This window comes from Chelonus insularis, unplaced genomic scaffold (genome assembly GCF_013357705.1).
Source record: "Chelonus insularis isolate UGA/USDA-ARS -01 unplaced genomic scaffold, ASM1335770v1 contig_150_pilon, whole genome shotgun sequence".
NCBI classification, from domain to species: Eukaryota; Metazoa; Arthropoda; class Insecta; order Hymenoptera; family Braconidae; genus Chelonus; species Chelonus insularis.
Window position 1 is genome coordinate 285,518 of NW_023276392.1, and position 12,237 is coordinate 297,754.

Below are 12,237 nucleotides of genomic sequence, written 5' to 3' on the forward strand. Positions count from 1 at the left end.
TCTAATGTGAGCAGATCCTATAGATGTTTTCATTTTATTTTGCCGCGCAGATTAGAGCTGAGCACGTTTGATTATTGTTGTTATAATTTAGAACATAAGTTGTCTGATATCAGACAAAAACTAAGTTGACAACAGTTAAATAAATTGTCATCCCATAGCTTGTGAAACAAAGTTATTTATTCATCTTCAAATAACGGATTAATAATATTTTAATCAAAATGTGGAATTCAGGAAAAAATGAAGGTGGATTCATGGATGAGAGCTATTCTACATCAGCTCCTCAAGAAAAAACTACTAAAGATGCTCGAAGAGGAGCAAATATCATCCCTATGATGATTGGAAATGTAAAAAAATGTACAAGAAAATCAAAAACCATCTGGGGAGCGAATATCAACATCATTTGTGTGGTTGGTATTGTCCAAGAAATTTCAGAGGTTACCACCAAAATTGCATATGAACTTGAAGATGAAACTGGTATGTTCTCGATGATTTTCTATCCTTCTTCATCATTTATTGAATATTATTCTTACCATTTATTATTACAGGTACAATATCAGCATTTAAATGGCTAGAAGCTGAAAGTACAGCTCCAGATGATATCAAGATTGGGTCTTATGCAAAAGTCCATGGATCTGTGAGAGAACAAGGAGATAAAGTTCATATTTTTGTAATGAAAATAACCCCAGTTAAATATTTTTCTGAAATATTTAGTCATCTTCTTGAAGTTACTATGATTGCTATGAAATCTCACACTTCTAATGCCATGGAAGGAATTGAAGAGCAAGGTACTAATGACGATGATGATGATAATGTTTGTCTTGGGTTGACAAATGAACAAAAGATCATTTACCGAATTATAAAGCAACACAGTGATTCTGAAGCTGGTATTGAACGTAGTGAGCTTAAACAAAAAGTACCATCTCCTTTGCTATCCAAAGTTGATGGAATTCTAGACTTCCTATCGTCTGAAGGACATGTATATACTACTCGTACTGATGATCATTACAAAGCTACATAATATTTTTATAGCTTTTTATTATATCACCTTACAAAATTAAGATTTTTCTACGTTACAAATTATTCATAAAATATAAAAATAAATACGTACTGATTAAAGTTAATAAAAATAATGTATTGCTTTATAATTTTCTACAACTATTGATATCAAAATTCATTAAATAATATTTTTGTTTCAATTTAATTATTTATTTAAATGAATCTTTTCATTTTTTATATTAAAGGAAAGAAATATTCGAATAAAAAGTATTTTAAGATTTCTCTGAATAAATTAATAAGGAAAACAATTTTTTCTTTGCATAAATAACTAAGTAATGTTCAAAGTAACCTCGTTTAGATGTAAATGATTAAAACATGCTAATAATTCATGTATTAGAGTAATGTTAAATAGGTTGTAATTAAGAAGAAGCTGTTTATGATTCTCTGTTATCATCGAATCCATCTAATGTACAATTCTCATGAATACACAGATGTATTTTTACACTTGCATATGTTATATGTAGCTGAACAACTTCTATTCTCCCTCCCTAGATTCCCACTTTAAATATTTTTAAATCCTTCAAAGAACAGTTTGTATATAGTAATGTCGACTGAAAAATGTCATGTATGTAAACTAGACCATACCAGTCAACGCAACATTACAAGCAGCGACATTTGTGAAGCTCGGGATGTATTTTAAGTATCCAAAGTTATCAGAAACGTCAGATGTGTAATAACATAGTGTTGATCTTTGATTCTAAGAATGTCTCATACTTTTATCACTCAGCAACAATTGTCAATATGACGTAGGACATACAATAAAGACAAATTATTAGAACAAAGCGCAGTCGCATACTTTACAAATTCGATTTCAGGTGTCGCATTGCTCAGAAAATTTATAATTACATTAAATGTGTGTTAAAAAAGCTGAATGAGCTCTAATGTGTGTTGTTTAAGTGTAAAGCAAATTAAAGATGAGTTTGGTGTGTTGGAATAGGAGCAATTGGTGTCAGTAGACGAGAAATCAAAGTTGACGAAGCTATTCAACTTGTAAAATAATTATGTTAACGATAACGTACATTCAAACGTCATCAGTGTACGGTCATACAACTTTAAATATCACCGGAAAAGGTAACTGCTCCGATTCCAACGTTTAGTATTAATGGAGTAGTTAAAACAGTCACGTCAAACCTTAATAATCTTTGACACCTTGGTATTATTAAACTCAAGTGCCGCGCCTACATGGTATAATAATTGTTTTACTTCTATTTGCTAACCTTAAAATCAGAGTAATTGTTTAAATAATTAAGAAATCTTTGTAACAAACATGGTTGAAGTGACTAAGTGTTTAATAGAGAGAAATAACCTCTCTTTTCACGACAAAATATCGTAAAATAGTTTCTCCATTTTTTTATTGTGTAAGAATTATTTATTTATTTTTTCTTTGGATTGATGTAACTTTACAAATATCTACAATTGCATAATTGTACAGAATGTACATATAATATTTATTTTTAAATAAATTTTATATTCTGACATTTTGTAAATAACATATAAGGTCATTTAATTGATTCAATTTTCTGAAATATTCAAGAAAGTGTAGTTTCCATCAATCCAGTGTTTATTATTTATTATCATCGATGTTATTCTATTCATAAGAAAATTACTAAAGTCTATCTAATAAATTTTTAGAATGCAGCGAGGCCAGTTGAAGGACATCTCGTCCTGGATGGCTCGGTTGCTGCCAGAGCCATTCGACAACTTTACCAAGGCTGATACATTAAAAATGTTCAATTCCAAGTCTTCTACATCAACCAGCAAATTTTACACTGATCTAGAAGTAACTGAAAATGAAGATTCAACATCAAACACTACATCATCAACATCTATAGCCCAAGAATCACCAAAAACTAATTCAAGAGATTCATCAGAAAGACAAAGCGCTGCTAGTGAAGATGGAAATTCACAAGACTCTGATTCTGTTACAGGAATCGAAGATCAACAACAGCAATTTACAAGTCATTCCTTTCATAGAATTGCAAGTTTTGGTGGTTTTCCAAGATTCCAATCATTTGTTATGTCTACTTCAAGCCCTAATGAGTGTACTACTATTAGCAGAACAGAAGAAACAACGTCAATTGTCCAAATGAGTCATAGTGTTTTGGAATATAGGAGCAGCAGGTATTATATTTCATTATTTTTAATACATAAAACTTTTTACTGATTCATCTATCAGATCCAGTTAAATAAATTCTCATGAAAATAGATTAATTATTTGAATAATAACAAACTTTTAGGTTAACTGTTGTTCCAGAACAATGGTACAACCTTGAGAACATTTTACTTATCCAATAAAAAAATAAAAGCTAGAAATTATCTATTATTATGATTATGTTGCATCACAAGTGTCAATATCTTATGAGCTGTAAAAGTTAGCACATGACACATTGGTTTACATTTATCTATCTTGAAATAAAAAATGATAATGCTATATGACAATGTTGAATTAATGATACTTAATTATTTTCAATACATTTCAAAATGATTGTAAACATTAGAATACATTCAATTTGTGTTTTAATTTAATAATGAATTGAATATCTAACGTACGTAGTTTGTATTAATAGCTTATCTATACTTTAAGCCAAACCATTTGCTTTTTATCATCAGGTTCAACATGTGTTCATGTTCAATCTATTATTAAGTACATCAGTCAAGGATTTCAATTTATTTATAATAACTTTCAATCGATTTCAGATACGTAACAACGAAGAGAAGTTCTAATCAGTATACAGTAGAGTCTTATGCTGTGAGCGAATCAGAAAGTGAAGAAGAGTCTGAAGAAACACGTTCTTTAGAAACAGAATTTACGATAGCGTCTGAAGATCAACAAGATAAATCACCGTCCGAACAGAAAACAACGATATTCAAAGACCCAGTAGATTCAAAAAGAAAAAAAGCCAAAAGAGTAGCTGAAGAATTACTAGCAACTGAAAAGACTTATGTAAATATTTTACATTTAATAGATCAAGTATTTCAATTTAGAGTTGATCAAGAGAACAGAGCACATCCAATGTTCCCTCCTGAAACAGTTCAACACATGTTTTCTAATATAAAATCGATTTATAAATTTCATCATGATTTTTTGCTACCACAATTAGAAGAGAGAATGAAGACATGGGATGTAAATCCAAAAATTGGTGATATTATGAAGAATTTTGCACCTTTTTTAAAAATGTATACAGAATATGTAAAAAATTTTGATTATGCTATGAATTTACTTTCTACACTTCAACAAAAAGTACCTAGATTTGCTGCCATTGTTAATGAGATTCAGAAGCTCGAAGAGTGTGCCAAACTTTCACTCTCTCATCACATGCTAAGTCCTATACAGAGGCTACCTAGATATGAATTATTATTAAAAGATTATTTAAAGAATTTAACAGAAGATAATGTAGATTTTGAAGACACAAAAAGTAAGAAATAGCTGATACTAATGATTTCGAAAAAGATAATACTTTATTCTAATTACATTAATGTATTATTTTTATTTTTAGAGGCTTTAGAATTAGTATCAACAGCAGCGAATCATAGCAATGAAGAGATGAAGAAGATAGCAAAGTTTAAAAAATTGTTAGAAATTCAAGAGAATATTTATGATCCATTAGATCTAGTCAGTGCAACGCGAGAGCTTATTAAAGAAGGTCGTATTGTTAAAATCTCGGCACGAAGTGGTGATCATCAAGATAGGCATTTATTTTTAGTAAGTTTAATTATTTTATTTCACTTAAAGCTATTCCATAATTTATTTTTAATTGATAAATTCATTATTTATCTCATTAATTTTTTACAGTTTAGCGATATTTTATTACTATGCTCTATAAGACTGATTCCTGGACCTTTATATCGACTGAGAGCCAAATTTTTGATTGAGAATCTCGAAGTAATTGAAGGAGATAACTTGGAAACAGCGAATACCTTCTATCTAAGAGACTCAAATAAAAACGTAGAACTGTATACTCATTCAGCATCAGAGAAAGCTGCTTGGTTAGATGCATTATTTCAAACAATGCAAGAAATAATGAGAAGAAAAGCAAGCTTAAAAACAGGAAACGAGAAAACCGCATTAGTTAAAGCAGATGATGTAACCAAGTGCATGGTCTGTGAGGCAATTTTTTCCGTTATGAAGAGGAAACATAATTGTAGAGCTTGTGGAATTGTAAGTATTCTATTTACATAAATAATCATTCACCTATCCTTCTTTAAGGCTCATTGAACGTCGTTCTATCAGTCAGTAAACCGATTTGCAATAAAATTTTTAAGAACTGTACGTTCAAGTTTGTCTGTAAATAAGTCACTAACATCATTAATACTTAAAAAATTATAGTTATGGAAATTATTTTTTAATGAGTTATTTTAAAATGATCAATATAAATTCGCATTGTTTATTGTTCCAGGTTGTATGCAATAAATGTTCGAACCAAAAATTATTATTCGAAGACAACAAAAATATGCGAGTATGTAGACTTTGTCATGCTGCATTAACTCAGCCTCTAAGTAAATCTCCATCGCCGTCGGGGCCTGTTCCAAGTTTACTCCAAGTATCCGCTAATGCTCCATGTGTCTTATCTGGCTATTTGCTGTTGAAAACTCAAGCAAGTAAACCTTGGACTAGACGATGGTTTGCATTGCATTCAGACTTTGTACTCTATACTTTCAAATCAGAATCTGAAAACTTAGCATTGACTGCAACGCCAATGCCGGGTTTTACAGTGATTGAAGGTGCAGAGCTTCCAGATGAAGATCCATTGAGTCAAAAGGATAGGAAAGGATCTTTTAAAATTTACCACTCCCGAAAATGCTATTACCTTCAAGCATCATCTCATGAAGATGAAGAAAGGTAAAATTAATTAGTAAATTGCTTGATACGTTTAAAATTTTACATTTCTTTTATTTCTTATGTGAATAGGTGGATCCATACCCTGAATTTAGCAGCAAAAGCTGAACTACCTCAACCAATGACTCAAGAGGATAACAAGGAAGAACAAAGTCAATAAGTAGACAAAAAAAAATAGATAATTACTCATTATAAAAGAGAAACGAAAATCGTACATCGCGCACAAAAAGTTTTTGTACCTTTTTCCTATTTATGAAATGAATTAGTGAATTATTAAAGATAGATTCAAATGAATAAACATAATCAGCATTATACAATTAATTGTATATTTAAGCCGGATGTAAACTATGTTCTAAGTTGTAATTTGTTGTATAAAATATCAAGTCAATTGACTATCGCAACTGAAGCGCTTGTTATTGTGTAATAGTGTGTTATAAAATATAGAAAAATATATACACGTACATTTATTTGAATGGTCGGATGCAAAACAGTCCTTTTGTAATTTGCACTAAAAAATGAAAAGAAACTAAAGAGATAATAACTTCTAACTGTTTTTGATAATTTATATAAGTATTGTAAGAACTTCATTTGTTAAATTGAGCATTGTTGCTTTATTTAATGTTAGAATACTATTAATACGGAGGCTAATGATTTAGCAACAACGATTTTGTTGAAAACAAAATCACTAAACATCTTTTTTAATAAAATTTATTGTAAAAATTAAAACATTGTTGTTATTATTTAGATAGTTAATAATTAATTAATAAATATAGAAATTTTATACATATGTGTATAGTATTTTTTATCCTCACACTGCAGCTTCACTAAGTCATCATCTAATTCATATAGATTGCTGAAAAGATAATTTTTTGACATTCGGAAAATAAATCGAAATTTTTATCGGAAGATTTTAAAAGTGATTATTACCTAGATTAACAGTCTGAACGTCTTGAAAATCTTCCAAACTTTTCCGTAATGTATCGAAAAAGTTGGTATTGATAAATTCTAACGTTTTTATTTTTTATGTAAAAATAGAGACTTTAACTCACTGATTGTAAACCCATAGGGAGATAGATAATTATTTAATTATTTGTTGTAAAGGTATTTTGCTATCTATTGGAATATCATCAATAATAATATCATAAATAGCAGTTCTAGTTGATTGTCGTAGATGATGATGCAAATGTCCAAGGTGTTGATAAACAAAATTCACTCCAGACAACGAATAAATGGTAATTTTATACTATCGCGGTCTCTTCGTTTTTATTTTTTTTTTACATATTATATATCTCGCTTCACCATAAGTAACCGGACACCCTTTGTATTTTTCGGTATTTAAAAATGAATTTGGATGTTTTACCATCAATTGATAATTTATCGGTTAAGAAAATGTTCTATTTTATCGATAGTCTTCCTTTTGCTTATGTGTCTATATGCGTGTATATCTACCCACACATGGGCATCCGATGCGTCAACCTAAAAATATATAACGTAACCTGTGTAACCTTTCGAATAAATATCTGTGACTATCTCTGACTTCATCATTCGCGTATATTGACAATTAAGAAACTCTTTCCGCACATAATGGCATGTGTAAATAGAATAAGTGTAAGATGAACTAGTTATGCTTCCATCGACCGGTTATTTTAAATCTATTTCTTGTCCGTTCTATGACAACGGCTCTTGTGAAAGACCTTATTGCCATTTCAAACATTTACGACGAGGTAAAATCATAAGTAAATTTATTAATTGCCTATTAATTTTGTTTAATATACTAAAATATTAATTTTAGTACTATTGTTGTTAGATGATGGATCCAGTTCAACGGCAAGTGCAGGTGGAATTAATTCTAACCTTCAAACAACAGAGAGGAATCAAACAAGGGAAACCTCCACCTCGATATCTGCAACAAACTCTGAAATAATACAACAACTTGTCTCAGAAGCAGTTAGCAAGGTGCTTGCTACCCAAAATGTCTCAAACAAAGAAGAAGTATCAGAAAATATTGTCTCAAAAGTTGTAGAAGGTTTAAAACCAACATTGTCTTCAACTATTGGCAAACATGTTGGTGTTCCACAATTGATATCAAAACCTCCTTGTGTTTATAATCCCACTCCCATTTCAGAATTAAAAAAACGTCATATAGCAGTGCCTGTGTATAATCCAACAAGGGAAAGTAAAGTAGCTGTTAAAAGAAAATCTGATGATTCAGCAAAACCTTGGTTGAGCTCCTTACCTGAATCAATAAAAACTAAATCTGAATTGACGTATAAACCTACAACTATAAGTAATTCTAACGATAAAACTTCAATTGACAGTTATGTTCCAACTGTCAAATTTGATGCATCAAATGTTTATGAGCCAAGTATCAATTCTGGAGATGCTTCAAAAAAGAAAGAAGCTTATTATCCAAAAGTTAAAAAAAGACGTGAAGAATATGTTCCTAAAGCAATCAAACTCCCGTTAAAATCAGTTCAAGAATTAGAGAATATAACCGCAGATGATTCTAAATCAGACTGTGTTGAAGATAATACGAATTTATATGAAATAGAAGCGAAATTTTCAGATGATGAAGATGACGGAGTCACGAATTCAACCAAAGAAGTACAAAACTTTAATGATAAAGCTAGTGAAGATATACAAGTACAAGAAGAAAATAAGAGTGAAAAATGTGAGAAAGATAGTGAAAACGTGAAAACAGATTTACTTAGGGAAACAAGTGTTAATAAAGAAGAGATTAGTGAAGAAGATAAGTCAAAACATGATAAAACTAAAAAAGAACACGGTAGTCGTAGAAGTAGTAGTAGTAGTCATAGTAGTAGACATAGGAGTCGTGATAAAGAAAAAAATGATCACAGTAAAAAGGATGATAGTCATCGAAAAAGCTCAAAATCTAGCGACAGGTCACGATCTTCAAGTAAAAGTCATAAAAGTCATCATCATGAAAGTAGTAGACACAGTTCATCATCAAAAAGTAGAGATAAATCACGATCGCATCGGGATAAAAGCTCAAGCTCAAAAGAAAATGATAGGTCTCATCATCATAAGTCTAGTAAACATGAAAAACATGAGTCTTCCAGGTCTTCTAAGTCAGATAAAAAAAAGTCGTCAAGCAAAAATGTTGACAAAGATCATTCACATTCAAGCCATGCATCAGGTGAAACCAAAAAAACAGCACTTGAAGATTCTGATCACGATGATAGGTCAAATAGTGGATTTGAACATGGTTTTATTAATGAAGATGAACTCTTAGAGACATCAGACTCTGAACACGATGTTGAAGAAGAGTGCCTAAAGATATTTCAGGTAACATTTATTCATTTCACTGTTAACATTTTAATAGTTTTAAATATTGAATTATTTTTCTAATGTAGAGAAGTATTAATATTGATTGGTTAAATCCTTTATGTGCGACGAAAAATAGTGGGCATTAAATTTGATATTTTCAATTCCAGGAATATCAAGTTTCAGATCATCCAAAAGGTGTAACGACTAAAAGTGAAACAGTAAAACCTGAAACTGAAGAAGTAGAAGAAGTTGGGAAAAAAAGAGTAGCTCATCCTTTAGCAGCCACTTCAGTTGTAAGAACACTGGGACCCTCTCAGCCTTTCAAAAAGCTTCCGAATCCTCAACAACGTATGTATGAGCGATGGAGATTAATGCGTCAAGCTACAGCAGAAAAAACTATTGGTGTCACTTCATCAAGACTATCCACAAGAGCTGATAAAGAAGTAGATCAATCCTGTGTTGGAGAGTTAAATCAAACCTCATCAAGAGACTTAAAGTCTCAAATTAATGGAAATGGTAAAAGAAAATTTACTTACTTTTATTTATATGAAATATAAGAATAACATTTCTAACAACTTACTTGATAAATTTTCAGGTCGAATAAGAATAGCGCCTGTACCTTATGCAAAATCATTGGAAATTGCTAAAAAGAAAGTCATGGAAGCTGTAGCCAAAGTTCCAGAACCAAAGACTATAGCACAAACTACCAAAAGCGGTCCGCGTGTAGCTCACGTTCCTCAAGCTGTAAGTTATGCAAACTATCAAATCAATTAAAAGATAAATAAAAAAAAATTTTTATTAAAACAATATAATAAACTGTACGTCAATTAATTTTATTATCAACAATTTCAAATATTTAGTGATATTACTTTTAATAAATTTTTTAAATGATTAATATGTATAAAATGTGTGATTAACGTAATCAAAGAATTTTATTATTCAATTTTGTTATAAAAGCATTTAATTGTCATAATGGTGTCAATTTGATTAAATGTTTTGTACAGTAAGCATAAAAACATTTCAACATCTTTACAGGTACCACAACTTGTGCGTCCGGAACCACTTCAAGTCGCGACCCAAAAATTTCCTATGAACGTTCGTCAGTATTATGTGAACCTTATGCATGACATATGTATACAAATTTATACAAGTAGTGACGACGCGGCAGAGAGAGCATTACGTGAAGAGTTGGCTTGTCATGAACGTTGTAAAGCTTTAACAGTTTATAAAAATTCATGTATGTTGGCCGCTCATAGACTGAGGAAAGAAGTAGACCAAGGGAGTAGTAATGATTCTCTTCCATCAGGAAGTGGAGTCATTTCTCATGATGTAGTACTCACTGGAAAGACTAAGGGTTCTTGGAGTGTAGTGAAATCTAAAAAAGTTACTGCAGATTTTAAAGGTACTGCTTTGTATAATATGCTCAAAAAGTGGATCTTGACTGAGCAACAACTTAGAGACAACGGATATCCTCGACCTCATCCAGATGGTCCAAAGGTGATATGCATTTATAATATTAAGTTGAAGAATTTTTTATTTAACTACTCAATATTAATAATTTTTTTTTTAACTTCTTTCAACAGGGACGGGCAAAAATATATACAGTTTGTCAACGTAATCAATCGAGATTATCCAAAGTGCCTAACGAAAGAATTTGTACTCGATGCGGCCAATCCTACATGGTCAACAAACATGGAGTTGCAGTGGATCAACAGAATTGTATTTACCATTGGGGCCGTAAATTCACATTTAGAGGTGAACAAAAATACAGCTGTTGTCAACAATACGGATCAGCAACAGGTTGTGCTGATGCAAAAAATCATGTTTGGGACTATGTCGACATAGAAAATCTTCGCGGTTATGTAAAAACATTACCAAGAGGTATCTTTGACGTTTTTTAACTTAAATTATCTATTATAAAAATTTTATTTACAATGATTTTATTAATATTCAGATATTACACCAGAGCAACAAGGAGTATTTGCTCTTGACTGTGAGATGTCGTATACTACCCAAGGCCTAGAATTAACTAGAGTAACTGTCATAGACGAAGATTGCAAAGTCATTTACGAAACTCTTGTTAAACCGGAAAACACTATTATTGATTATAATACAAGGCAAGAATATTTTATTCTTATTAAAATAAAGGATTCTTATCTTTGCTAATGTGGAAAATTTTGCACTATAGATTTTCAGGAATAACTGAAGGAGATTTAGAAGGAGTAAAAACAACTCTTCTTGATGTTCAAGCAACACTACTTACAATGTTTTCAGAGAATACAATATTAATTGGACACAGTTTAGAGAGTGATTTTAAAGCTTTAAAGCTTATTCACAATACTGTTGTAGATACCACCAATGTATTTCCACACAAAAATGGTTTTCCTCACAAGCGTGCTTTAAAAAATTTATGCTCTGAATATCTTCGTAAGATAATCCAAAATGAAGGTGAGAATAAGTTCTAGATAAATTTCCAATAATAAATTGTGAATAAATAGTTATTTAATTGCGAAAAAATTTTTTTAACTCATAGTTGGAGGACATGATAGTAGTGAAGATGCCATAGCCTGTATGGAATTAATCCACTGGAAGGTAAAAGAGGAAGCGAAACTCCAATGAAATCTCAAAAATATCACTCGCTATGAATAAATTGCGAATAAATTAAAGTAACATGCATTTGATAAGTAAATGTATAATGTATCATTTAACTGCCGTATGTATAAGTTAATTGTATAAAAATGTAATATATGCGTTTTATGAATGAAAAATCATAAATAGACAAAACTCAACATATATAATATTGAACAATCGACTAAGTTTAAAAAGTTCAAGATTCTGTGCATCCGAAAATCAACATGATTTTCTCATCACTAAGATTCATACATTTATTATACTTTTCAATTACTCCGATTAATATTTTTGTACTTCGTTGTCTATTTATATCTCTAATCATTAAAATTACTTTATGATTGAATATAACTAATTATTAAATTCTTATTTCTGTTATTGCACACATTTTTGATACACTTTTTTTTTGATTAAAATTTATTTATAAT

At 30.5% G+C, this 12,237-nt stretch overlaps 3 protein-coding genes across 6 annotated transcripts; all 3 read left to right on the plus strand.

Moving 5' to 3' along the window:
- Positions 1-49: 49 nt before the first annotated feature.
- Positions 50-1,107, plus strand: RPA2 (Replication protein A2). The gene is made up of 2 exons (XM_035078036.1): positions 50-474; positions 546-1,107. The coding sequence occupies exons 1-2, from the start codon at positions 219-221 to the stop codon at positions 1,016-1,018; spliced, it is 729 nt and encodes a 242-aa protein (XP_034933927.1). The 5' UTR covers positions 50-218; the 3' UTR covers positions 1,019-1,107.
- Positions 1,108-1,623: 516 nt separating this feature from the next.
- LOC118063882 (FYVE, RhoGEF and PH domain-containing protein 1-like) lies at positions 1,624-6,068 on the plus strand. Of its 3 annotated transcripts, none has more exons than XM_035078089.1 (7): positions 1,624-2,414; positions 2,689-3,177; positions 3,754-4,472; positions 4,554-4,759; positions 4,850-5,215; positions 5,454-5,896; positions 5,966-6,068. In XM_035078089.1, the coding sequence occupies exons 2-7, from the start codon at positions 2,690-2,692 to the stop codon at positions 6,051-6,053; spliced, it is 2,310 nt and encodes a 769-aa protein (XP_034933980.1). In that variant the 5' UTR covers positions 1,624-2,414; position 2,689; the 3' UTR covers positions 6,054-6,068. The 3 variants fall into 3 exon arrangements, with proteins under 3 accessions (XP_034933980.1, XP_034933982.1, XP_034933981.1); XM_035078091.1 differs by having other exon boundaries at positions 1,624-2,241; XM_035078090.1 differs by having other exon boundaries at positions 1,624-2,127.
- Positions 6,069-7,356: 1,288 nt separating this feature from the next.
- On the plus strand, positions 7,357-12,155 carry LOC118063830 (RNA exonuclease 1 homolog). Of its 2 annotated transcripts, none has more exons than XM_035078006.1 (9): positions 7,357-7,617; positions 7,686-9,199; positions 9,349-9,697; positions 9,777-9,925; positions 10,217-10,678; positions 10,765-11,062; positions 11,136-11,298; positions 11,370-11,629; positions 11,715-12,155. In XM_035078006.1, the coding sequence occupies exons 1-9, from the start codon at positions 7,518-7,520 to the stop codon at positions 11,798-11,800; spliced, it is 3,381 nt and encodes a 1,126-aa protein (XP_034933897.1). In that variant the 5' UTR covers positions 7,357-7,517; the 3' UTR covers positions 11,801-12,155. The 2 variants fall into 2 exon arrangements, with proteins under 2 accessions (XP_034933897.1, XP_034933898.1); XM_035078007.1 differs by having other exon boundaries at positions 7,701-9,199.
- The last annotated feature ends 82 nt before the right edge of the window (positions 12,156-12,237 follow it).